The sequence below is a fragment of the Trachurus trachurus genome (assembly GCF_905171665.1).
Source record: "Trachurus trachurus genome assembly, chromosome: 1".
NCBI classification, from domain to species: Eukaryota; Metazoa; Chordata; class Actinopteri; order Carangiformes; family Carangidae; genus Trachurus; species Trachurus trachurus.
In genome coordinates, this window is record NC_139891.1 from 19,635,928 (window position 1) to 19,663,365 (window position 27,438).

Here is a 27,438-nt window from a genome sequence, read left to right on the forward strand (position 1 = left end):
CACAGTGCATTTGTGATGGAAAACAAGTGTAGAAACACGCACACACGCACACACACACACACACACACGCACACACCAAGGCGTTCAGATCACAAACTCAAAGACACCACTCTCTTGATCCAGGTCTTGAAGAGCCAGCTCATCATCTCAACCTGCAGCCAGATTCTCCTCAGTAAAAACAGATGAGATCAGTTTGAATGGACATGGATCAAGCAGAAGTTGACTGACAATAAAGACCTGCAACCATTACTCCAACACCCCCTCCCCCAGTTGTCACGGCAACCACCGCTAGCCATTCGGTCAGAGGTGGTAGCCATGGTGAGAATATACAAACCGCGATGGTGACGTCATCAGGGTAGGTGGATTATTATAACAACGAGTAAGCCGCCATGCTCCATTCATCACACTCGCATACTGCAACACCCAACTGGCGCTAAGGCTTGGGACCAGATTACATCGCTCCCCATTGTGGGACACTTTGCCGAGCGGGGCCGCTATCTGAGCGCGGCCTCGGCTCACACACTGGCTGACGGCTACCCGACTGTGACATCAGGTGCTCAGCCAGTGTTTCTACTGATCGGGACCTCGGGGTGTTGTAGGTGTAGGGAGGGAGATCGTGAAGCAGGCCGCTGAAGGAGTGGCGCTGTCAGAGTTTAGAGTCGGAGAAATGAGCCAAGTCGATGGGGAGAGGGACAGTATGCTAGGCAGCAGGTTAGTAGTGTGAATGGTACATGGCAGTGCAGGTTGGCTGGCATTGTTATACTGATCCACCCACCTTAATGGGGATCCTTTGGGCGTGGCAATGCCGTAGCCCTTGGAGTCCAGGTTTCCTCCAACTTTCATGGTGTCGCAGGGTTTCCTCTGCTCGATGTACTCGTTCATGGTGGACTCCAGCAGGTAGGCGTACTTCCCTTTGGACTTCCTGACTCGCTGTACGCCCTCCGACGTCTTCTTGACAAATACAGAGGGTTCTGCTGACTTCATGTACTGCCACATCTTGTCAAATAAGGCGATTTTAGAGCGCTAAAAACAAAAGACAGATGCACATCAGACGCTGTGATGTAGCGCGTACCCTGTCATACCCCTGGAGCTTTCCTGTAAATCTGAGGAATAGTGGTGCAACAGCTTCCAGTCCATCTCTCCAATCAAGACAAATATCCTTTTGATTGAGCAGCTGCAGCACCTCTTTCCTAGTTTGTCTTTGTTGTTGTCAGCACAGACTCCAAACAGTCTTTACCTGTTTGTCTGGTGCTTACGTTGAAGAAGAGCTGGACAGCGACAGTTTGTCAGCTCAGTGTTTGTTTATCGTCTTGACACTGCTTTTTTACAACTACTGTGTGTGAACTCTGACCTGTACAGTTTAGACAGCTTTCTACCAAAGACAGTAAAAAAGCAAGAAGGGTAATTTTCAGACTGTTTCCTGTATCTGCCGCCCTTTGAGGAGACCAGCAACAGGTCTGATCTGATTCCATTCACATCTTGTTCACCAGAAGTGAACAAGATCAAAAAATGTTGGTAAGTTTCGCTCCGTAGTACAAAAATAAATATGGGGCCCATTTTCACAAGCCACAGACCCTCTGAACGGTCTGACATCTATGTGACATTTTTTTTCAGAGCCACAGATCAAGAGAAAATCACCTTATTGGTGACCTGCTTCTGTCTCAGCGACAAAGTCTCACGAGACCCCATGACTTTTAAATTAAACCCAAAATAGAAACTAGTATTTCCCTGCTTAGCAATACCACCACTGTAATCATAGTGTAATCATGTTATCATAGAACGTGGTATTATTCAGATGGATATGATCAATCAGACATTGAGCTTACATCATAAAAACAAGCTGCAAAATCAATCACAAATTCAAACTGTATCGAGTGTTTAGACCTGAACAAACGGGCACAACCAGGTCCATTTAGGAGGCCGGTACTGTGAACCATTACATACCATTGCCACTCCCTATAATGCAGCATCATGTGAAAAGAGGAGTCTCTCCACCACCCTCATCCAAACACGAGACGAGGGATTATTCCTACAGGAGGCTTCCACTCTCTCTAAGCCCTGACGCGGTTCAGGAGCAACAGCTTTCTACCACACAACACAGTCTCGTCCTTCCATCTGCCTTCCTTCATCGGAAACCATCAACTTCATATGACCCAGCAGTCATTCGTCCTTACCCTGAAAAACTCCTTGGTGGATCCAGAGTCCAGCGTGCCGTATGCGATCTCTCCCTGTTTGGCCAGGTCCTCAGCGCTCTCGATGGGAGACACCATCCTCTCCACAGTCAGGAAGGCAGCCAGGTTGGCCGTGTACGACGAGATGATGATCAGAGTAAAGAACCACCACACACCCCCTACTATACGACCCGACAAGGACCTGGACACACACACACACACACAGGCAAGAGTGAGCTGTTATTAAAGTATTTACTTGGTGAGCTCAGGTTTTTAAGGCCATAAGGCCCTTCGTTTTAACAGTTGTACCGTAAAACTGAGCTGAAAAACCGTATTTACAGTACATCAAACAGTGTAATCCTCTCTGTGTGACTATCTCTTGCTGTCATATTATTTTCATTTCTGGTGCACAGTGAATATTAGTACAGGTTGCGGTGTAAAGGATCCATTTGTTGGAGCCTTTGTGGCCGAGGAAAATAAGACTGCATTTGAAGGGTGCTTTGAAATGCAACAGTCGGTCTTTAAATGCAGCCTTTGAAGAATGAGATCTGGATACAGCTCATATGTAGGTTAGGATAACACGAAGCCAGAATCCTCTCTGGCTTGTATAACTTCATACAATTTATTTCACTGGATCAACAACTTCACATTGTTTTCCCTGTTTGTTTTCCAGCTCCTCCTCCTCATCATAAAGTTTATCCAGGTTTCTGCCAGGATCATGTCAGGGTGTCTGTCTAGTGTCTACCTACTGTACTAAGGCTCAGGAGAAACTAATGAACTAAGAGTGGTTCAGTGAGGGTTAATGAATCCTGGAGAGACGCTGTGCATTGAATGTATTGTATGACCACTAGCCCAGATAAACTGAGCTTTTCTTGCCTCTGTGTTTTGCATATGATGATGTTTTACTGCCTAGATGACATAACATTTAACAGTGACATGGACAATACTTATCTGTCACCGTCCTACAGTTGGATCCAGATGTACAACCTCACCTCTGACAGTGCTGTGAAGAAAATCTATGGTTTACAGAAGACATATTAACTCCATGTATCATACCAACCTTGGGGAGATGTCACAACCTTGTCGCATGAAAGCGCCCAAAGAAAACCAGAGGGAATTAAAGATCCCAAACTCATTGGTGGACTCGGTTGTTAGGGGCAATGCTCCGTCCTCTGGCTCCTCTAAAGTCCACTCATAGGGGCTGAATCTGGATACCTACAGGATGATACTAGAATTTATTGGTTTCACTTTCCCTGTTGTACTGCACTTGATGATGAAAACACGCAGTCTTACGATGGTTGTGAGGTGTTGATTGTCAAACAGATGAAGTATACAAGCAGGATTTTGTATTGACAAAAGCAAAAGTTGGAGCAAACCTAGAGCAACGAGCCATTGCACAGATGTGGTGGATGGGATATTGTCCAACCATATATCTTTACTTAAAACTGTCTAGTTATGAGTCCATTTTTTGGGGGGATAAAAATGTGACCATAACTTTTTTTTTTTTAATGTGAGGCGGCTGTTGTCCTCTTGTACTGGTACAGCATACTGCAACTCAGTCTTTTAGTGGTACACAGTACAGGGCCGTACCAGCCTACTTCCACCACTGAGGTTGTCTTAAAATAACTGTAAGTTGAGAGTCCAAGTACAGTCCTGACCTTGTTTTTGTGAAACAGCAATTTGACACAATTAAAAAGATACTGTCTGGTTCACACGCCCGTTAACGCACAACTGTATGTTAAAACATTCAACCTGTGATCAATAAATCTGATATACATTCCTTGGACATGGATCATATACAAATGTATGTACACGACAACACAGATGACAGCCATGGCAACAGTTAAGCATGAGACATAAAGAGATGCACTTACCAGAAAGAGTACAACACTAACTCCTATATAGGCAAAGACAATGCACATCCAGATTTCATAGGCCAGCGGGTCCAGAAAGGAGAAGACGCCCGGTTTGGATTTCTGTGGTTTCTTGATCATGATGGAGATTCCCAGAGACATGAAGGGTTTGGAGAAATCAATCACCTCCTCACGTACAAGGGTGATCGTCAGAGGAGCGACTGCTATGTCAGCTTTCTGTTGGAGGGACACAAACAGAGGGAGAGGGTTGGACGTTGGTTTCCTCGTGGACCTGAGTCAGCTTTGAAGAGGAGACAGACACACAGCAACCAGACAGCCTGATGTGTTTAAGTCTGTGTCAGGCTCCGCAGGTACTGTAACCAGCAGCTGCTCCATGCCGCTCTCACTCGTCACGAGTCATGTTCTCAGGGTCTGTGTTGTTGTGACTGTTGTGTTTTCGGACTGAAACTGGCCAAGCAGAGTTTCTGAAATGTAAAGAGCCTGAAAGATTTCTGGAAACTCTGACAATATGATTCTTCTGTTATCTGGTTAATGACGTCATGTGATGTCAAAATGTCATAAGTAAAAGAATGCTATATCAAAATGTAAAACAGAAAAAACAAACAAAAATATTATGACATGATCTGCATACTACCTATTGCTGTAACATGTTATGTCAAATGTCATAAGTAAAAGAATGTTATATCAAAATGTAAAAAAGCAAAAACAAAAGAAAAAGATTATGATATGATCTGATTATGAAAAAGATTTTATTCTGTGGGTAATGGGGGCGGGACTAGATAAGCTTTTGCTTCTCCCGCTTTCCCTTTCGGCCATGTGTATTGTATTATTTGAACTAAGATGAAGTGTGATGATGATTATTTAAATTGACATGCCCGAAATAAACAAATTGATTGATTGATTGTTGATTGATGTCACGTTTCCTTACTGATTGATAAGGCTTAAAAAATAAAAAACTCTCTACTCTCTCTGTCTGTCACTCTGAGCCTGTTGGAGCACTGTGCAGCACACACACACACACACACACACACACACACACACACACACACACACACACACACACACACACACACACACAGACCCTGTTAACATAATTAAATGATGTTCATTTAATTAATGATGAAAACTGACCATTGTCTCGCTGACTGTGTACCTGATTGAGACACGGCGCTAAAACAGTTCTTAAAGCCCCAGTATGTAGGAATTCCCCCCATCTAGCGGTGCGGTTGCATATCTGAACGTATTCTTGATGTTGCATTCACATGAAATCGGGCAGACGTCAGACAGACAACAGACGCTGCATGTAACAGGATGAACAAGCCTCTATGTAAACAAGTTGGTCCGCCAGCACGAGGCAAAACAATACAGCCGTGACAATATGTTGTCATGGTGATGTCGTATTGTTTACCTGACCCACGTTTTACCGTCTCTCTCTCGTCGAGTAAAATGACATCCGGTTGGTTTGCCGACGGCCGTCTGCCTGACTGCACCTGAATGCAACATCAGTGCCCCCGTCCTTCCTCACACTACACAGTGGTGACAGTTTTAACAGGCGCTAGCTCGACAGCTCCGGTGTGTTTCCGGTTACCTACGGTCAGGCTGCCACTGAACGTAGAAAATGTCGATGCAACATGGCCGCCTCGGTTCGGTGCGCCCCCCCTTGTAGATTTGTAACGACTTGTAACAACTCATTCTAAGGTAGAGAAAGCTTTCATTTGTATGCGGGTGTGATTCGACTATAGTGAAATACGTATTTATGAAAGCAGTATTTGATTTTTGCTAATAAAAAGCCAAATAAGTTACATACTGGGGCTTTAAGACTAGATCTTAAAGATGAAAATGGAGAAAAACAGTAATGGTGACGTAGCCTCTGTTTCTATACCAGTGCTAACCTGCTGCTGCCGAGTCTACTGCAGGTCACAGACTGACTACAGATCAGCGACTCACAGAAACCCACATCACACAACGTCAACTACACTCTTAAAGTGACGGTGCAGCTCAAATGGGATCAGCCATGTTTCTGTGTGTGCGCATGTTTTAAGTCTTACCCCGTACACCAGCTCTCCGACCATACCATTCCAGATCTTGGTCTCTGCATCTCTAGCTCCGTATTTGCCATCTCCCACAATCCTTAGCTGGTAGCGTATACCACAGTGCTTTGCAATCTCCGCAGCCAGGTCAACGCAGTAACCTTGAAAAATACACACACACACACACACACTTTGAATGCTGCACTTAAAACAATGAGGATGTTCTGATTTCACTTACACAAATTGATTCTGATACTGTAGCTGTATATTATATATACGACAGACCCTGTGGTGTTGTCAGTGTTGTGCGAACTTGAACAGATATAGCATCTTTTGCAGTGGAGATCATAGATTAAATCGGGCCTTGCTCCAGTTAAAACCCTGACCCGTAGGTCTGCATTAGACATGAAAACAGTTTAAAATTTAGTATCACGATGACAAAAGGATTATGATCACCAGTAGCATAATAGTGTTGCCATAATGTATTGAAAATGTTCAGAAAGTAATTAAATACATTTGCATTTAAATATTATCAGCAGGTTCTTCTATGAACTCTTGGGTATGTTGATGACTTTTTTCATTTAAAGCATAAGGCGAGTATACAGTACACTAACCACCATTACACACTCACACACCCACACACACACACACACACACACAGAGAGAAGACATACCTTCATAACGATCATTGTCTTGAAACAGTTCAGCATTTTTCTTCAGCATCACATAGGGCGCCTCCTACTCACACACACACACACACGCACACACACAATAATTGGCAAGGGTGGATTACCGCTGTTGTTTCACACAGCAAGGTTATTCTAGGTTCAAATCCTGCATCTCTCTGTCCTGTTGCCAACTGGCACTGGCTGCCTGAATAAGCAGCAGTAAAGCTAATAGATGGATATTTCTGGCTATACATGATGTTAACTCTCTCTCAGCTCTGTTGCTTTAGAAAAAAAAAGATATGAAAAAGGGTTAGATAAGAGACTGAGTCCTGTCCAACATGAACTCCCATGTTATATAAATAAACATGGGAGATTCTTAATTTAAATTATGTTATCACACAGCACAGGTTTATTGCAGTAGAATGAAATAGAGCTGCTCCTGTTTTAGCTCTGGCTTATTTCACTGTGACTGTTAAATTATTGGGTGTTTTTCTCTCACAGTGGTTGTCATGGAGACTAGTTCATGAATTTATTACCAGTATAGTTGTTACGATGACGGTCTTGTTTTCCATTCCCATGGTGTCGTTGGGGTACAGGTCGGACTTTGTCACCACCATCTTATCCACCTCATTCCAATAGCCAATCTATGAACACACACACACACACACACACACAGCTAGACACAGCTACACACACTGTTATGATACTGATGATAAAAAAACCAGGTCGTTACCTTCACAGGTCCGTTGTTCTTCAGCTCCATGACGGTCACTGAGTAGTTGACTCTCTTCCCATATTGGTCAAACTGAATGTTACCTGTTAAACCATCGACACGCACCTACACACCACACACACACCGAACACACACACACACAGAAATGTGCATGCATTAAAAATGTAAACAGAAATATTACACTGTAAATAAGACATGGACTGTGGAAACACCTGACCATTCATTGGGGGGGAGGGGCTGTGTTCATAAGGGGCTGAGGTTAGTCTTCCTTTGAGACGCTGTGGCGACTTAGTCAGGTCTGTGTGTCTGTCTGTGTGTGTGTGTGCGTGTGTGTGTGTGTGTGTCTGTCTGTGTGTGTGTGTGTGTTGTTTTAAAGTTGTGCTGAACATGGTCCATTGCTCCTGAGATGATCGGTTGAATCTGGTGTGCTTTGTGCTTTGTGCTCTTGTGGGGTCTAATCCGTCTAATCCATGGGTACCTGTTTGAGGGCTCTCTCGATCTCCACCCCCTGCGCCCAGGGCACCGCTGGGTTGGCAAGACAGTCCCCGTTGTTGCCACGGCGACTCATGTCTATCCTCTGCTTGTGAAGGAAGCGGAAGGCCTCGGTCATCACGTGGACGGCGTCGAAGGTGAGAGCCGAGGTATACTGAGGCACAGACACAAACACATCGCCGCCTCAGTCAGACATGCTGCTGTGCCACACTGTGTGCTACACAGTCAGAGGTAAACAAGGTCAGGCAGCATTTAGTTTCTATGCACCCACTATCTGGAACAAACTCCCAGAAACCTGCAGGTCTGCCAGACCCCTCAGTGCCTTTAAATCAACATTTAAGACCTTCATGTTTGCTGACGCCTTTCATTAACTGCACTGTAACATTATTCTGTTATTTTATATCGTTCTGTCTCCCTTTCTGTTTTACTTCTTTTTATATTTCTCTTGTCTGTTTTTAAATAATGTTTGCTTTTTATGTTCTTATTTTGGTAATATGTAAAGCACCTTGAGTTGTCTTGTTGCGGAAATGTGCTATACAAATAAACTTGCCTTGCCTTGCCTTACACTACACTGGCCTTTGTCAATATAATGTCATATTGTCATCATAATATTGACCAGTGTTATCTCACACCACAAAATGTCTTCATACTGCGCAGGCCTAGTGTGTGCAGTAACATACGTATAAGGGCTTGTGCCACTGATGTGTCGGGCGGTGCTAGCGTAATCTAACCTCAACACCCATATAAAACTGTCTGAAGAAGAAAAAGTACTAACTTGCACTTGAATAGAACTAAAATAATGTTCTTATCTTCGACAGTCTGGGAGACCACTGTGACACCTTTAGGAGGAGCACGAATGCTGGTGGTCCTAGTGTTGAAAGAGGGGGTAACATTGATTAATCCAGATCTTACTCTGATCCGTGAGTCAGCTCCAGGGTACTCCTTCTCCTCCAGAGCCTCCCATCGCTGGTCAAACTTGGCCACTACAGGATCGTCAAAATCTACTATCTGAAACCCAGAGACATTTGCTCCACCGTATTGGATCTTGGAGAGGTCGCCATCTACAAAACCCTGAAACAACAAAAATAACAAGTTTTAATAGATATCCTCTGACCTTTTCTTCCAAACCAGCTGTGATCAAAAGAAAAGCATGATGGCATAAGATTCTTGATTCTTGGTTTGGCTAATTTATAGCAGTGGGTCTCTGAGAATCCTATTTATATCCACGAAAAACAGTTAGTGCTAGAGAAAGCACCTCATCTACACCTGGGTGGATCTAGACAAACACAGCATGATCGACTTACTTATTTTATTTATTATTTTACCTTTATTTTACCAGGCAGATTGCTTGAGATAAAAATAAATCTCTTTTCCAAGCAAGCCTGGCCAAGAAGGCAGCAAACAAGATACATATACACACACAGAAGAAGGGACAGACATGATAAAGCGAGAGAAAAGAAGAAAAACAAAACATAATACATTGAGTATTTTGACTTTTGGGCTGCCACCTGCATCAGTATCGCTACTCACACCTTGCGCTGATTGGTCAATGATTGTTATCTGACACCTAATATAGTAATGTGCCATTGAACAATGGTGTCCTTTATACAAGAGAAGTGTTGGGAGGTCGAGAGAGAGCATGACTCACCAGGTTGGCAATGATGTAGTGGTATCCCTTCACATGTCTGCCTATAGTGATCACCTGGTGGGAAAATAGGACATGGTGTTAACAACAACCCCTGGAAATAACATGGCTGCTAATGAGCTGAAGAAACAAGCCGGTAATTACATAGAATCAATAAATAGTGTAAGATTTGGCCAGAATCTCACCTTAAAATGAGAGTTGCAATTTGTCTTGTGAATTATGTCAAATGTTGGCTCTTTAGTATAAAGTATCATTAGTGCAACTAACCATACTGACGTGTTTGCATAAATGTATGATATTGATGTTACTGACAGGCTCCGTTTTAATTTCAGATGTGGTCTCAAATTCATCCTTAACGCATCCTGGGTGTGTTAACACCTGCATTTAGGGCTGAGCACACACCTTAGACAGATGTTAATATCAGGTCTTAAAGGCATCAGAACATCACTCAGTCTCTCACCAAATCACACCAAGACTCAGCTTCAGCTGTGGCGATAAATAAACAGAAGGGAGGATCTCAGAGCCGGGGACCAGGACTCATTCTTGGCAACTTCTAGGCACGCCATTGGCTAGGGAGCAACTCTCCATGAGTCAGAGAAGCTCAAATATTCCTCAAATGTTCCTAATATAGATCCTTTTAAGCCTTTCACTAACAATCCTCTGAGAGGATACTGGTATAGATTTAGTACACAGAGAGGTTTGAATTGCAGATATGATGTGCATCACTCACTGTTTTGTCTGTATATATTTGCAATCTGCTCACAACCATCAGCATGACCTTTACAATCTTACAGACACAGACTAAACTGCAAGCCAGACTGAAAGTCAAGTTGAAAACAGCATCTTAAACAGAAGAGAGGAAGACCTGGGACCAGATCTGAGAGGGTTAGAGTTTGTCAGCATCTCCAACTTGTTCCTACCTAAAAGGAGGACTGGTGAAAGGATAATGTCTTCATCTAAAATGTGCTGACACAGGAGGACACCTGGTGATAGTGTTGTATTCTCCGATTTTGCAGGTTATTTAATGACAGAATAACATCTAGTGAAAAAGGCAAATGTGTAATAGAAAAGCTGTTGTTGTCAATAAAATGTCCTCTAAAAGTGTACATGTCTCAAAATATGTGAAACTAAAGTAAAACTCAATATCTGCCAAAAATCATAATGTCCATTAGCCTATGCCACTCTGGCGTCAGACTGATGCCTGGTGCATGCTGGGAGCATCATCTATCAGTAGCAACGGTTTTAATTAGACTGGAATTTACCTGCTCCATGATGTCTTTAACTTTATCTTGTTCACAGTCCAGGATGATGCGTCGCTCCTTACGGATCTCCAGGTCCTGAAACACGGATCTAACTGAGTTTAACTGGACTCAACACCACAGTCCTGCAGCATGAATTACAGTTACAGTGACAGTGCAGATAATCGTACCTGAAACAGGGAGCGGTATGCTTCATCCTTTCTCTCATCTTTCAGGTTTCCTACATTTATAGCTGTGACCACCCACTTCTTTTCTGCTGCAGTGTCCAATATGACCTGAAGAGTAGAGAGACCTACACACATGCACACTCCAAATTAATTTTCTGTTTGTTTTCTATATGGCAACAGAGCAGAGGAAATGGTCACATTTTGGGTTTTTGATTTTCTGTCTGTGAGCGTGGGTGTTTTTCTGGAGTCAGTTGAAAACTTGCCTCAGGCATCAAACTGCGACATTATATGTAGTGATATTTTTTACTTTTGCACCATTAAACCGGTGACCTAAAAGCTGCCGACTGCAGATATGATAATGATCAATGCTGTGGCAGATTTCTCCACCATGTGAATCTCAGAGTAAAGGTCATAAAGTCAGCAACGAACAATAAGCAATAGCAGATATGAACAGTGGATATTAGCTTGATCATGTAGCAGAATATATGGGGAGCATCAATCTGGGAACAGTGAGGTCCTCTACTGGACACTTTAGATAGCAATAACTGGGAAAGACCACGGAGTGTGTTGTTTAATTAAGTCTATTAATTCACACTAGACAGTTGCACTTTATAGAGTGGCCCGGTCCTCTGGGCTTTTATTTTGATTATTTACCTTTACCTTTCCCTCCGTGTCAGCTGACTACCTGTCTTCATTTTTAAATTCAGCAGGGAAATAGAGGGATTCACAAACAGCAGAACCGAACTGTTTCTTTGCTGTCTTCATTGATGTTTTTGATTTTTCAAGTCTGACAATAAATATATAAAAATGTTCTCAGTTAAAAATAAAAGGAATAAACTGCCTGGACACACGAACCAATCTAAACACTGAATCTGATTGGGAGACAATCTGCTCCAGAGCCACAGCCACCAAATCAAATCTAGAGGAGGCCTCCTGACAGTTTAAAGTAGGTCTCCAATTTGAGAACCACTTCGTAGAAACTGGCACAACTCAAGCTCTTTAGACAGACATTGGTGCTCTGGTGTTGGTCTCTACACAAAACTAAATGTATTAGGTTTCATGGCTCAGATCTTTGAAGAACAGGACCCTGTACTAATACCACAGGCTGTACCTGGGGACTGATGAGGATTTATTACCTCTGTCACTGTCATACAAGTAGGCAAACTTCTCCCATTTGTAGTACTCGACTAGCGACACCAGCGGACCCTTGATGTCTGGCCTCATCTGAAGGACGAACTGATTCATCCCCTCCGCTGGAAAAGAAGGTGTGATGAAGGAGACGTGAAGCGTCTCACAAAAGGAGGTGATGGTGTTCACTGACTTCTTGTCGTAGAAGCCAAAGATGGCGTAGACACCTCGAGAGAACTGGGAACAGACTGGGAGGGGGAGGGGGAGAGAAAGAGAGAGAGAGAAGGAATGAAACTCAGACAGAAAGCAAGAAACATGTCTCGTGTAAAATCCTGACAGCTGACAAAGCAGGGACATCCCTCTGCTAACAAACCTGCAGCTCCGGATCAACAGAATCAAACGTGCAAGAGCTGCATGTTACAGATTATCACCATGGAGACATCTCACTCTTGATTTATCTCGCTGGGGAATTCACTTGCCCAGCAGCTGATCTTTAATAATAATGATCATAATAATAACCAATAACATAATAATAATAATCTCCTGATCTCCTGAACCTCTCTGTCCTGCAGCACAGTGAGATCAGATGTTGTCTGCTGCTGTAGCTGCCTCTCTGACCTGCCATGGTGTTGTGCAGAGGGTGGTTGGTGTTGTCTAAGATGTCCTGCATCTTACACTGCATGTATCTCTCAACAACAGTCCTGAGTGAGCCAGTGTAAAACAGTACACTGGTCACTGAGTCCTGACTGATAAAACATGAGCAATATTTCACTCCAGACGTCAGAGGACCTGAGCATCTTGAGGAATCAGAGCCAGCTCCGTCCCCTCTGATAGATGGCGCCTGTGTTCAGGGACCAGTCCAGTCTACTGTCCGGTAAATAACAATGCACCACCTCGGCGTCTTTCCCTCCCTCGTCTGTTGACTGACTGACCTCAGAAAGTCACTGACCACTCTGCTACTGAACAGCGGTGCAGAAAAATTCATCTGAAACCAGGTCAGTGAAGGTAATGGCCCTTCAAGAGACTGGCTCTGTGTGGAATATGCACCTGTGGCCAGGACCTGTGGCGACACGGTGTGTGAGCGGAGCGTACAGGGATGTAGCCATACCCACGGTTAGTCATAGTGTTTAGAGCTGTTACGTTATTGTTTTCATTTTCATTTGAAATGGTCTTTAAATTTTTGAGCTGGGCTGGTTGAAACATGTCATGCACAATATGAAAGACAAAACAAATGATATAAGCATGAGTAAGTAAATACAGTGGGGAAGAGTATTGATCCCCTGCTGTTTTTGTAAGTTTGTTCCCCCACAAAGAAATGTTTATTTTAACAGAGAGAGACAGAATATCAACAAAAAAAATCCAAAAATAATATCAACATATAAAGGTTATAAATTAAAATGTATTTACAAGTGTAATGAGGTCAAAAATCAGCAGGGGATCAAATATCTACTTTCTCCACTGTAAATACAGAAACAAACAGTAAATGCCTAAATAAATGTAAAATACATTTATTTTGGTAATGACAAATTATTCATTTACACATTTTTCTGCATTTATTTATTCATGTGTTTTTACATTTCTGCCTTTTCTTTACTTCCTTCTTTCATGCTGACTTAGTTACTGCTTCAATATTTATCTTTGTAAGGCAGCCAACAGCACTGTACACTTAGGACGTTTCACTGGAAAGCCGCACTTCTCTTTGTGTCTGTTATATTTAGTTGTCCTACTTTAATGACCTTGTTCTATTCTCTAGAAATAAAACGTCCAGGTTCCTCTCTGTGGCTGAACTCTTATGTTCTTGTGCATTTTATCCTGCAATAGTGCTGACATAAACTCTGCTTCATTAGACACACCTGTTCAACTGCTCCTTAATACACAAATAGCCTGTATAGACCCTATAGACTGCAGCAACTCAATGCATTTAGGCATGTAGACGTGGTCAGCACAATCTGCTGAGGTTTAATCAGAGCATCCGAATGGAAAAGAGAGGCGGTTTAAGTGACTTTGAATGTGGCTCAGATGCTGGTGGTGCTAGACAGGCTGGACAATGCATGTAGGCTGAAGAAGAAGGAAAAATGTGTCCTGGTCTAGTGAATCTTGATTTCTGCTGCAGAATTCGGATGTAGGGTCAGAATTCGATTTGATTTTGAGTAATGGTGTACGGCATTTGTTCTACACTTTGGTCTCCTAAACATAATTTAAACACCACAGACACTAACCTGAATATTGCTGCTTTATAACCTCAGTTGTACCATCTTCTGATGGCTACTTCAAGCAGGGTGACCACCGTGTCACAGAGTTCAAATAATCCCAAACCAGTTACCTAACCCTAACATGACATTTTGTTCACGGTACTCAACAGCCTCCACAGCCACCAGATCTCAATCCAATAGAGCACATTTCAATGTGGTGCAATGGGAGATATGCAGCATGGACATGCACCCGACAAATCTGTGTGATTCCATCACGTAAGTATGGACCAAAACCCCTGAGGAGGGTTTACATCTACTTGCTGAATCCATGCCATTAAGAATTAAAAAAGATGAAGGCAAAAGGGCTCCAAACCCAGTGCTGGCAAGGTGTACCTAATCAATTGGCTGCTGAGTGCATGAACATGAATTAACCCATTGCTCATGTTGTAATTCATGTTAAAGATTCACATATTCCACTGACATTGTCAAAATGATTTAATCAGACAAAAATACTGTAATGCTTTTTAAAAAAATACTCATGATACCCATCCCTATATCAGAACGGGCTCTTTGACTTATCAGTCTGTTTTCTGTTTCTGTTGTCCGACATGTTTCTGTTTATACGTCTAAAACTTGAATCTTTAACATACTGACAGACGTGTTGTCTCGGTGAAGTCAAAGTCACTGAGTGTGAACATCATCCGTACTGCAGCAGGTGCAGAAGAGGGCTCCATGCTATCACAATACACTGCACTTAAATAGCAGAGCTCCGAGCCTTAGGCCATCATTACATCATGCTCTGATGAAGACTCAGAGCACTGGCTGTACTGAGGCCTTATTCCCGCTGTTTCTACTCTGTGATTCGACACTGCTCCATTTCACCAACACATTTATCACCAAATTTAGATCACACATCTGTGGCTCGGGCCAATTACACTCACTCTTACACAGCCTATGTTTAGTAAAGTGGTGACTACGTCAGGAGAAACGTCTTATCACGATCCTAACCAACCGTGCTGCTGTGTCTAGACTGGTAATTGATTCTTTGTCATATCTGCTGTTGACTGTAAAACATCCTAGATTCATGTTTTTAGTGGGGAGGAGGGGGGATCCACCATTACTCAGGGCACTAAACAGGAATGAGCTTGTATAGGGAGCAAAAGACCAATCAGAGCTTTATAAATCAATGAAAACCCAATGCCTTACAGATAGAGAGAGTCACCCAACCTTGGCATACAGGTCGCAATGATGGCTACTATAACTATCTGCAGTACTTAATCTTAAACGAGAATGGCTTCAGAGTCACAGCGGAATCATTTATACATGGAAAAATGTCACCATAATCCAACAAATGATTTAAAAAAAAAAGAAAAGAAAAGAAAAAAAGCATTTTTCCACAATGCAGAAAAAAGAGAGTGCGCCTACAGTATCTGGAGATGAACTTTAAACAGTGAATAAAGAGCCCATTACTAACTTACACCTGAGGAGTTTCCAGAGGTCGTGAGTGTATTTCCCGTTGGGGTTCTTAAAGGTTAAAAAGCTCCATAAGGTAAAATATCCCAGTGGTACAGTAGTATCATTACTAATGACACAGACACTTTGAGCTGGAGCTTAGCGAACCTCTGTCTGATGTCAACATGTGTCACTCTGACTGACTAAATCATGTCTGACATCCACACTGTAGATCAACACGTTTAGGAGGAACCGGGGTCCAGACAGAGGAGAGACAGACAGACGGACACACTGTTGCTGAGACAAAAAAGCGAGAGAAGACGATGTTACTCACAGCAGTTAGTGACTGCGAAGCTGTTGGCCACCTCCAGGTTGTCTATGTGAGGAGTCAGTCTGAAATCTGCCATCCCAAACTGAACCATGCCGACTCTGAACGCACTGTACTCCTGATCTGCACCTCTCGGGAACAAGCCACCTAGGACACACACACATACAGATAAGAAGAAAACAGTGAGACAAAGAGCAGAATAATAATCACATAATACACAGTATTAGAGAAACAAGACAATGCAGTTTTGATGAAGAGGCAGTAAATCAATACATTTTGTCTATTTGTGGCTCAGAATACTGACATTCAAGTATCATTAATGACACTGCACCTACTGTATTATCATTGGTGTGTCTTTGGTGAGTCAGATAAGCTTGAATTGACATTTTCTATTTTTCCCTCTCTCCTGTTTTTTTTTGTTTTTTTTAAAGGGACAACGAGGAGTTTCTATTCGGTTATAAAAAAGTCTCACGTTAATGTGGATGAATCTCCGCTACCCACACTTGTTAATGGGCCCATTTTCGATAAATATATCGTTCTGTCTCTATCGTTATTTTGTTATTATTAGTGGTGGCGGAAGTGCTGGTCGAGCCGACCAGCGTTTCCTTCGTTGCGAATCATGAGAATAACGCAGCCGCATCGCCGTTTATGGTCGGAACTACGGTGGTATGTGAACCTCTTTGAACCTCTGACTTTAATTATTGATGAATGAAAACATGAGTCCGTCTTGCGCCCGGTCAAAGAAATGTACGGTGCGCGCGGAGGCTCATAAATGTAGTGTGAAAACGCTTTGCTTTTCCAAAACTCCTCGTTGTCCCTTTAAGTTTTGATCCGTAAGAAGATACTATATAAAAACATCTCAGCACAGTTTTACATCTCCTCTCTCAGGCTTCTCTGGAGGTCCAGTAACCACAGTTTGGTGAACCCATCAGAAGAGGCTTTAAGCATATCATAACATACAACGCTCAACTTTAAGCAGCAAATAAATGTTGTGTATTTGCTTCAGCTCAGCAGGTGACAGGTGATGAGAGCAGCCGAGCTCCTCTCTGAGGTAAACGCTTCAGTCAGACCAGGTGTGATGCTGAAATTAAACCTGTCAGTCAGCAGCCAAACAGAGGCTGAACCGAACTGACAAACAATCACTGATCAATTAAACCAATGTTTACACCTTGTGTTCTATTTTAGTTCAATGACCTGTCGTCATAATGAACTACAGACATTTATAACTCTCCTATGTCTTTATACAGACAAGCAAATGAAGAAATGACGTTCAGGGTCAGAAACAGAGTCACAGGCCTCCGTGGTTCACCGTGCACCTGTGCAGTCAGATGTGTGGATGGACTAGAGCTGCCTCATGTGGCAGAGCCAAGTTGCGAGAGATGTTCATTGATCGCTTAACTATTTCACATCCATTGTTTCCAAACCACAGACTGAGACATCTACAGTAATAGCTGCACTTCTTTCTTTTTTCTTTTTGTCACTGTTGATCAAAAACACTGCAAAAAGGGAGAGCAAAATCTTCATCAATTAAAAGAAATTCTGCCTCGTCTCAGCTGCTGTACTCGTGGCGAAGCTGGCAGAATGAGGTCATAGTTCCACACACAACGTTTGGCCCCGAGCAGTGAGGCTTGGGCCGTATTAAGCGAGTATGGCTGTTTGCATTGAGGCATTAGCTTCTGTGACTGACAAGTCTTAACACGCTGGCTGAGCTTCTGCCAACAGAAACAAGGCCACTGTTAATAAATGGCCGTTAACTTAGTCAGGGTATCACATGGAGTCCTGCTCTGCTGTGAGTATCTTCAAAAAATGTCTTCACTGAGGACGGTTAGCTGGTAGGCTACACTCTGGCTCCATTAATCACTGTCTGTAGTGGCCATATATTTGATTTGTGGGATATTGCTCCAAGTGTTAGTCCTGTAAATCTACCACCACAGGTACTGTAAACACAGGTGGTGCTCATTGTAAAGGGCAAAGTCACATAAAAGAAATGAAATTAGAAAAATGAACATTGTTTGAAACATGTTTTGTTTAGGGAGTTGCTGTGGTTAGCACCACCTCTGCACAAAGTCTGCCTGTTCTCCCTGAGCCTGCGTGGGTTCCCTCCAGGTTCTCCAGCTTCCTCCCACACTCCAACGACATGCACATTAGGTTAATATGCAGCTCTGAAGTGCACACAGGTGTGAATGTGAGCATGTAAGGTCGCTTGTCTCTACACGTCAGCCCGGTCAGCGACCTCTCCGGGGTGTAACCGCAGCCGCAGCCCCCACAACACTAAGGATAAGCAGTATAATGGATAATGGATGGATGATCCACGTTGAATGATCATATCATGATGGACCGGTCCATCCCACTCTGTCTCAGTCAGTATAACCAGTTGGGAGATCAATTCATACAGTCATTGATTAAATCTGGTGATGCATCTTACTTTAACCACCAGTGACTCTGTGACAGCTGTATCCTGAAAAGCCATAACTGTAAACACATCTGGAGGCTCAATCAAGAAGGCTCCAAACACATTAGTAGGGAGGTTAAGCCCAAAAAATAGGCCTTTGACTTCAAGTCATGATGCAAAGGTCCCCTTTGGCATGGAAGTACCTTAGGGTCATACAAATAAATCTATCCAAAGACACAAGTGAGATCACACTTTGTATCCGAAATAAACACGTTTTTAAAATGCCTTTTTTTAATTGAGAAAACGCATATTAAAAGCACATTCCATTTAGAATGTCCATATAAACTCAGGCAGATCCCCTGATGCCTTCAGCTCCTGGATGAGATCTACAGCTTCTGAGACAACATGGAGCTGCTTGTGTGACAGGATATTGGGTTTTATTAATGTAAAAACATTAATAAAACTATACTGATACTGATTTGTTGAACATCAGACGGAGTGCAACAAATACAGCCTACAAGTAGTTAAATAATAAGATGTAATTCATATCACAGTAGTGTCAGGAAAGACCAATTAGCCAAATATTGTGTTGGTCAAAATATAGGCCTACCTAGAACTAGTTACTGCTTGTGTATGTTGATTTAAAAAAGTTGAATTTACATGTATGACCCATTCTGGGTCATATTATACGTCAACTTAAGGTCAAAGGAAAAATGTTTTTACTGTTCTCAAATGTAAAAATGGGTCACATTGGACCCTGTACATTATTTAAGGCTTATATAACCTGATACTGAAATCATTTTACATTGTGCTCCTAAAGTAAACTAACAGATTTTAGTGTAGAGCACCCTTAATAAGCAATGTTCAGCTTTTATATACATATAGGGAAGTTTAGGTTTGCAGCTCCCACATAAAGCATATGATTAGGACTGACTTATTTCACCTGTGCAGCATAGCTGGCTAAGATCCTCTCTTAGAGTAATGCTGAGAAACTGGTAAGCTTCATTATTTTTGGTAGATTTTTACTTTTGTGAATGCTTGTTAATGCTCATCTTATCTATCTCATGATGTTACAGTGTCTTTATTTCTTATTTCAAATTAGCCATAATGGAATGTCATGACTGGACTTTAGGCTTCCTATGTCAGTCCGCCCTACAGATTGAAAGACATTAGATCCCTGTCCATCATTCAAATTGAGAAACAATCCTGAAATATTGCAATCATGTCACAAATAAGCTGTAGATAACATCCAGGAGCTGAAAACATTGTAGTTTATATGGACATTCTAAATGGAATGTGCTTTTAACATGCGTTTTCTCAATTAAAAAAGGGCATTTTAAAAACGTGTTTATTTCGGATACAAAGTGTGATCTCACTTGTGTCTTTGGATAGATTTATTTGTATGACCCTAAGGTACTTCCATGCCAAAGGGGACCTTTGCATCATGACTTGAAGTCAAAAGTTGCTTAACCTCCCTACTACATGTTGATACCAGTATCATTACCAGTAGCTTCAGAGACAGTTAACTACTGTAAGGTATCCAAGGGATCAAAGTAGAACATATAATTGTAGGATTAGTGACAATGTTGAAGATGGCAATGCCTCCCATCCCCTTCTTCCATGTATGGATAAGTTAGCAGCTAAAACTGGCGTTATTCAACAGTCCAATCAATGCATTCCCACATGTTTAATATAGTCTCATTTAATAAAGACAATTATAGTTTTGGGATTGCAAAGGAAACACCAGACTGCTCAGTGGAAACAACCAGGTCTCACTAGTTAGAGTGGACAGAGACGAATAGAGCAATAGAGAATAGAGCAACTACTCATTGTTTATCTTGAGTTAATGTAATTCTATGATGAAGGGAGTGGAACTTTGTACAAGCCTTCTAGGCTTCGTTCCCTCCTTGCACTGTTTTAAAATTGTGCTAAATAAATAAATAAATAAATAAAAAATAAATAAATAAATAAAGCAGCGAGAAAACAAGTGGAGGTGTTTCTTTGTTAATACCAAATGTTACAGTATAACCAAGGATGCGTAACCACTGCAGTTGATCTAAGAGCTTGTGATGTTGAACACCCCCAGCTACTCTCAGCACTTGTTGATACAGCTCACTCCTACAAATAAAGCCCTTGTTAGAGGCAGCCCATCACCACCAGGACTGTGCAGCCCTGGTCTGTGGAGGCAGAGGAGGCCCTGATGGAGCGCTACAGGATATGGGGGCTGTTTCAGGAGCACTACAGCGATGACACCGATGGCCTCCCTCCGTGAATCACCGACTACATTCGGTTCTGTGAGGAATGAGCAATAAAATTTAACAACCTATGGTTTTATTTTATACAGGACGGTCTCCCATCATCATTTTAATTCATGGCATGTTTTAGTGGTATGACAAAAGGGTCCATATCCATATATTGATTTTGATTTTAGTAGCATTTTATTTTCATCTTGAAATATATTCCAATCAGCTTATTTTAACATGCAGAAGATTGTTACACTGAATGACAAACGTTTTTATTTTAGTATTTAGTATTGTTCGGGCTTTTTGCCTGTAATCGATAGGACCGTTTAGACTGGGACAGGAAATGTGGAGGCAGAGAGAGGGCTGCAGCCTCTGCATATGGAGCGCCTGCTCAACCCACTGAGCTGTACGGCGCCCCACGCATTTTAAGTCATTTTGTTTTTGCTGGATGTTTGCTCAACTGATTTAGTATGAACTGTTTGTTTTTATTTCTCATCTGTTGATAAATTGATTGATAGCTGAATTTGCACCTATATTTGATATTAATATTTAACATGTTTTATTATTGAATAACCGTTTCATTGAGATTCACTTATTGATTTACAAAAATACAGTTGTTGAAACTGAGCCTGTGTTAGATAGTGAGTTACAGTAGTTTGTTCGTGTTGACCAGGGAAGGAGTCTTTGTTTCTCTATAGGTCACTTTCAGGTCCTTCTCCGTAAGTGGTTGTTCGCAGTTAATTTCTAGCATAGTTGTGAAAACCCTCAGAAGTAGGACAAGACGGGGTCTCAGGTGAATACCCACACACTGTACATACACGCACTGCTGCATATAAATGAACATATAAAACACGGATTTTGCGCTAATGCTGATTAGTGACAGCTGCTTTGGCCCCAATCAGTGCATCTGAAAATGAGAAGCCTCTGAACGAGTGCACTGAACATGGCTGATGTGGGAAGAAACGTGACAAACCTATGGACACATCTCTGATATCTAAACTCAGTCCAGCATACTAATGCACCCATATGATGCTTCTCATCACACATTCACACAGCAAACACCTTCTGTTTCAGATGATCCCTGAAGTGAGCGGGAATGTTCCCTGAACCCCACAGCAGATGTTTCCTTACAGTCACTCAGGAGAGTTTTCTTTACATCCCTGGTCCTGATGAAATATGCAGAACGCTCCGTCAAAACTTTAGGCTCCAGAAATATTCTCTGAACCATATGGGAACACTTATTACTGATGGTGTGACAACTGTCTTCATCATGTTTCCCCTACATTGATTTATTTATGGTGGGCTACCACAAAATATCAACACAACACCACATATTGATTTGCTATCCTCTTACCCACTCCACTCCTGCAGTTACTGCCACTGCTGGAGATAGACATTCATAGTATTCTCACTGTTGTCAGAAAACAGAAAACACCATACAGTCCATCAGATGGAATAAATTCAACAGTCATAATAGTGATCATTAAAATTGGTCTGAAACTCGTGTTTTTCACTTTTTCACTCTCTGAATTCTTAGATCTCAGCCTGTCCTGTTAGCAATGCCTATTAGTGATGCTTAGCCACGGCTCAAAGCCCTGAGCCGATGCTTTTGACATCATGCTGTTGGGCCATGCTCATGTGCGTCTGATTTTATTATTATATCATGGAAATGCACCAAAAGAGCATAGTAAGCGCTAGTTAAAGCTATTTGTGTTTTCGAGACATTCTCAATGATAGAGGGACATCCCTGCTCTAACAGGATTGGACAGTTCTTCAAATCATTGAGGAACCACAGATGAGAACAGTCTGGACTGAGATTGCCTTGCGGTGTGCAGGGACAGCATCACCAGACGACACCGCTCGGAGAACGGTAGCGGCAGAGAAATAGCATGAAGCTGCATGACTGAATACAAGTAAATGGGTGCAGAGTGCAGACCCAAAAGTCACTCTGAAGGCGAGCATCAGTGATTTAACTTTGATACTGGAAGCCATGGGTAACCAGGTCAATGAGTAGTGGAGTCACTAAAGACCAGGCTGCTGCAATCTGGACCCTCTACATACTGTAGGTTTCACTGCACAGACAGGAAGGCCCACATTGCAGTAGTGGAAATAGGGATAATCATGGCTGGACCAAGTGGTATGCTGAGTCAAGAAAGGCTTCATTTGTCTGATGATGTAGGCTACAAGCTAAGAGCCACAGCTGAGAAGTAGATGCAACATGGTTAGAGAAGAAGAGCTGCTCATCAAACATAACGTGAGTTCCTTGTGACCTTATAGGGGAATTCATGAAGACCTGATTTTGATATCAATATCATGATGCAGAGACTCATTGGCCATGATGACTAAAAGTTCAGTCTTAGTTGGAATTTTAGTTATATTGAAGGATATATATCAGAGAGTCAGGCCAAACTGTGCTCAGATTTGCATTCAAAACATGCAAAATGAAATTCTCAGCACAGACAAACACTCACAGAAGATCTGAGCACACTGTCAGAGAGACTGATGCAGACAAGCAGGTGGAACTGTACATTAATGACCTCACAGCTGAAAATACAAATGCGGGCACCACAGCAGAAAGTGAAGTTTAATGCTGCGTTCATAACAACTCGGAGGTCGGGATTTCCAACTCGGAAATTTCCGACTTCCGACATCATTGCGTTCACGCTGCAGGAACTCGGAAGAAAAAAACATGGATACCTGAAGGAGTTTGGCATATTGTGGCTCATAGCTGAATACGAAAAATAAATGCAGCAGTAAATGATGTTTATTTTGGAGGAGAGGAGACGCTGCAGATGAGTGCACATATAATGTTATAGCCTTGATAACAGTTAAACGTTATTTACGTCACATACGAGGACCACAATTTCACACCATACAACAATCACAGCTTAATATAAACGTATTTCATATAGGCTACTGCAATATTACACACAAATATGCATTCAAACCTCAACAAATAACTTAAAATGTCTAAATTCTAACCATTTAAGATGAGGGCTGCCATGTTTTGATGTTGTCGTGACGTCAAGTCGGAAACTCGGAGCTCTGATATGATACCCGAGTTCCCGACCTGTAATTTCCGAGTTCGACGCCGTTCAATTCATTTTTTACAACTCGGAGCTCGTTTTTTTCCGACTTCCGAGTTGTCTTGAACGCAGCATAAGTCTACTGGTGCAGCCATTAATGCCACCCAAGAAACATACTGAGCACTCTTTTTCGAAATGACACCTTAAACAACCTATATATAAGCTCACCACTTATGCTGCAGCAGCAGTGAAGGCAATTGAAATGCAAATACAAGGGCAAAACAAGGGTGTTTTTTCCCCCACCATTATGGAAAGCAAAAGCTATGTCCATATCAGAGTTGAGAGTTAGTTTAGACATGCACATGACTGAGAGAAATTAGTGACTCACAGATCATCCTGGTGAACTAGATGTGATATGAGGTATAGAAGAGTTCAAATTAGAATGTAACCTCCTTTTTATCCGAGCTGTAACACTATAGAGCTAATATGCAAACATTAAGGACGACCTTGACAAAATGGATGAAAACCATCTGTGAGGTAACTGTGCCAGGATTTGGAATAAACTCAGCTCAAGATGAGCTCCAGAGATGTGGATGACACATAAAGATGTGTGGCGCTTCACTGGGACTACATATCACTACAAGCCCCTGTTACTCACGAAGCAAGGATCTTGCCAAAACACAAATAAAGACTAACAGATAATACTTATTTGACAAAGCCAATGCTGATGGCAGAGACCATTACCAAGGTCTGTTAGAAGAATACAACAAACCTATAGAAAGCCTAAGGTCACCTGGTCATAGCATTGCTACTGTACTTTACCCGAAAATTACATAATTGTCCCATTTTTTACTGTTTCATATTATGTCAATACAGCATGCAATTTGTCCCATTTTCTTAAGTTCCCTTGAATGCAGCACCCACATGCAGACTCTTACAGCTCGTAGCTGCCTACCCATGACATCCATTGGTTAGGTTGGTTAGGTTTAGGCACAAGGAGTGATAGATCATTAGTCATAAGGTGAGAGAGAGCAGGGCAGGCCAAGCAGTGAATCTTCTCACAGACAGACAGACATGTCGGCAGCATGTCTTCATTTCTCTATATGGAAGGTGGTAACCCTATCTGGTCAAATCCTGATGAGCCAAACCTATCATAACTTCCTGCAACCACAAAAAAACTGCAGCCGCAAGCTGCATCTTAAGAGACTGCACATGAAAAGAGGAAGGCATGCCAATATCGTCAGTAGTTGTATTACAACAGATGTACCAGACCTCTGCCACACCTGCCTGCAGGCACATCCATCCTGGCGTGGATCTGGAAAACCTGTGACACAGCTGGCATTAAGCTGTCACATCCAGAAACAAGCGGGCCACACATTCAGGTGCAACCACAGGCACCTTCACCAGACCAAAGAAACAGCTCCAGCAGACAGGGACACACAACTCACACAACCCAGACCTGTGGAGTCAGATCATCAACAGCACAGCTACACAACCAGATCCAGCCATTATTAGGGGTGTAGTCCGATCGCTGCCCATTCATGAAACAACAAACAAAATATGAATAAAAATGAACAACTTACACCGTTTAGAAGTTTACAATAAGGCACAGAGTGTTTGACTTACACGTGGTCATATCTACTGTGATGATTATGTTACCCCTGAGATGTTGTACTTTGATTATATGGTAACATACCCAAGTGATGTATAGCATTTTCTGAACTGTGAAGACACCCTTTATATTATGGGAAGACATTCTTTATCTTTCTGTCCTCAGGTTCTGAATGCAATATTGACGACCTAAAGGACAGAGTTTGCACCTACAGTCATGTTGTATGTTTGATAAGATTCCAGCAAGTGTTCATAATGTGTACAAAAGAGGAACTGGCCTGTTCTCGTAAGAAATCGCATCATTTTTTCTCTTCATTATTAAGAGAATAATGGTGTTACATTCTCATAAGAAAATCTTGCAGTGTGTGCAACACAGCACACTAATGTTGTTTTAGTCAAGTCCAGCAAGATTTGGACATTGAGTCCTGTGGGACCCACGACTATGGCCGACTAAAGAAAGACCACCAGTTTTGAGTAATGCTGATCTATCTATCAATCAAACAAGCTTTAATTATATATAGCCTGTTCTTGTATTTTAATTTAGCCTACTTTCATGCAGCTGAAAGTCCGGACCTGCAGGGGTCGTTCTACCTGTTCTACCTGCAGGCCCAGCAAGGAGCTCAAGAAACGCGTATGAAGTGCTGAATTTTACCAGAATTCTCTTGGATCCACCTGTCCTCATCTGTGTGCCATTTAATACCTTCGGAACCAGCGCACATATGCGCATACATGCACGCCGCACACTGCGCTGTCAGTAAGATGCACGCGCCTGTGAGCACATGCACAAATATAAAAGATGAGGATGTTGACATAATTAGAGCAGTCCAGCGGCTCGAGGCCCTCTCCTCCCTGGCAGCGGTGAGGAGGACACAGATGAGCCAGGCCCGCCTCTCCGCGAGGAAGAAGCGGGCCCCGGTGAGCGGGAAGAGAGCCCACACTAAAGAATCACTCACACGGATGCATGGTGGGGGCCGTAGCCTAATACCAAAAAAAAAAAATCAAAATCCTTACCGATCTGGACGCTCGGAGACCCGCTCAGCGCCTCGCGCCATAGGAGGGTGATCACAAACAGCAGCTTCATGGTGAAGATGAAGATGATGATGCTCCTCACAGCAGCCTTCGGTCGCGGGTCCTACAGAAACATCACCTCCATCACACACGGTGCGGGCTCATGGCGTGAATCCAGGTCCGTGCAGAAGCGTCTCCGGCTCTGCGGATGCCCTGTCCTCTCCTCTCTCTTCTCTCTCTCTCTCTCTCTCTCTCAGTGGAGATGCGCGTTCCTCCTCCTCCTCCTCCTCCGCTGCCGCCGCCGCTGCCGCTGCTGCTGCTGGAGTGGGGAGCGCGCACCGAGGATTGCCTAGGAATACCGATGAGGCACGAGAAGGAACCGAGAGCAGCCGACGGCGAAACGTACAGCAAGATGGGGCTGTAGGGTACTGACAGTTCAAAACGAGAACACACAGATTCATCTGACCTGAAATCACAAGAATCTGCACTGGGTCTTGCGCGCTGTTTGGTCTTTACATGATGCAAACAGTGATGAAATATCGTGTCGCCCCAATATTTTTTTACTGCGAGTTTTCCATTCCAGTTTCCAGGCATCTGTCTACATGTCCACAGAAAATGAGGGTGTACCGACCAGTATTAAAATAAACGTGGTTATACGTTATCTAATAAAGAGGCATCATCCAGAAGCTTCCTTTCACAATGTTTCTGCTACACCAGAGAAATAGCTGAAGGGATTCAATCCCATGTTTTATTGAGGCTGCAGGATATATAATGACACACATATGTAATTATCATAATTTTGTCAGATTTCGAGATTGGAATATGTGATTTCATTTGAAGTGGTTGTTTTTGCATTTCATTCTTATTTGGGGGGGGGGGGGGGGGACACATGATGAAGATGTTTTTGTTTGGACAAACATCTTCATCATCTCCTTCTTTAAGTCTGGAGCATATAGGCCAAGTGGTCTCTGTAGCACCACAAGGCACAAAAATGTGACACAATTTTACCTTAAAAAAAA

The 27,438-nt window shown here is 42.6% G+C and overlaps 1 protein-coding gene across 3 annotated transcripts in view; it reads right to left on the minus strand.

Annotated features, from left to right (window-relative positions):
* Positions 1 to 26,492, minus strand: part of LOC310994929 (glutamate receptor 2-like) — a gene marked incomplete at both ends in the record, with an annotated part of 44,191 nt that extends 17,699 nt beyond the window's left edge. For 2 of the 3 annotated variants that reach the window (XM_083983840.1, XM_083983839.1), the window contains 16 exons: positions 776 to 1,023; positions 2,175 to 2,373; positions 3,232 to 3,386; positions 4,046 to 4,261; positions 6,094 to 6,236; positions 6,750 to 6,813; positions 7,280 to 7,387; positions 7,477 to 7,581; positions 7,955 to 8,122; positions 8,881 to 9,039; positions 9,617 to 9,670; positions 10,876 to 10,950; positions 11,043 to 11,164; positions 12,176 to 12,415; positions 16,146 to 16,286; positions 26,423 to 26,492. In XM_083983840.1, the coding sequence (XP_083839966.1) occupies positions 776 to 1,023; positions 2,175 to 2,373; positions 3,232 to 3,386; positions 4,046 to 4,261; positions 6,094 to 6,236; positions 6,750 to 6,813; positions 7,280 to 7,387; positions 7,477 to 7,581; positions 7,955 to 8,122; positions 8,881 to 9,039; positions 9,617 to 9,670; positions 10,876 to 10,950; positions 11,043 to 11,164; positions 12,176 to 12,415; positions 16,146 to 16,286; positions 26,423 to 26,492 (2,267 nt within the window). The remainder of the gene's footprint in view (positions 1 to 775; positions 1,024 to 2,174; positions 2,374 to 3,231; positions 3,387 to 4,045; positions 4,262 to 6,093; positions 6,237 to 6,749; positions 6,814 to 7,279; positions 7,388 to 7,476; positions 7,582 to 7,954; positions 8,123 to 8,880; positions 9,040 to 9,616; positions 9,671 to 10,875; positions 10,951 to 11,042; positions 11,165 to 12,175; positions 12,416 to 16,145; positions 16,287 to 26,422) is intronic. The other variant, XM_083983841.1, reaches the window with a different exon arrangement.
* Positions 26,493 to 27,438: the final 946 nt, after the last annotated feature.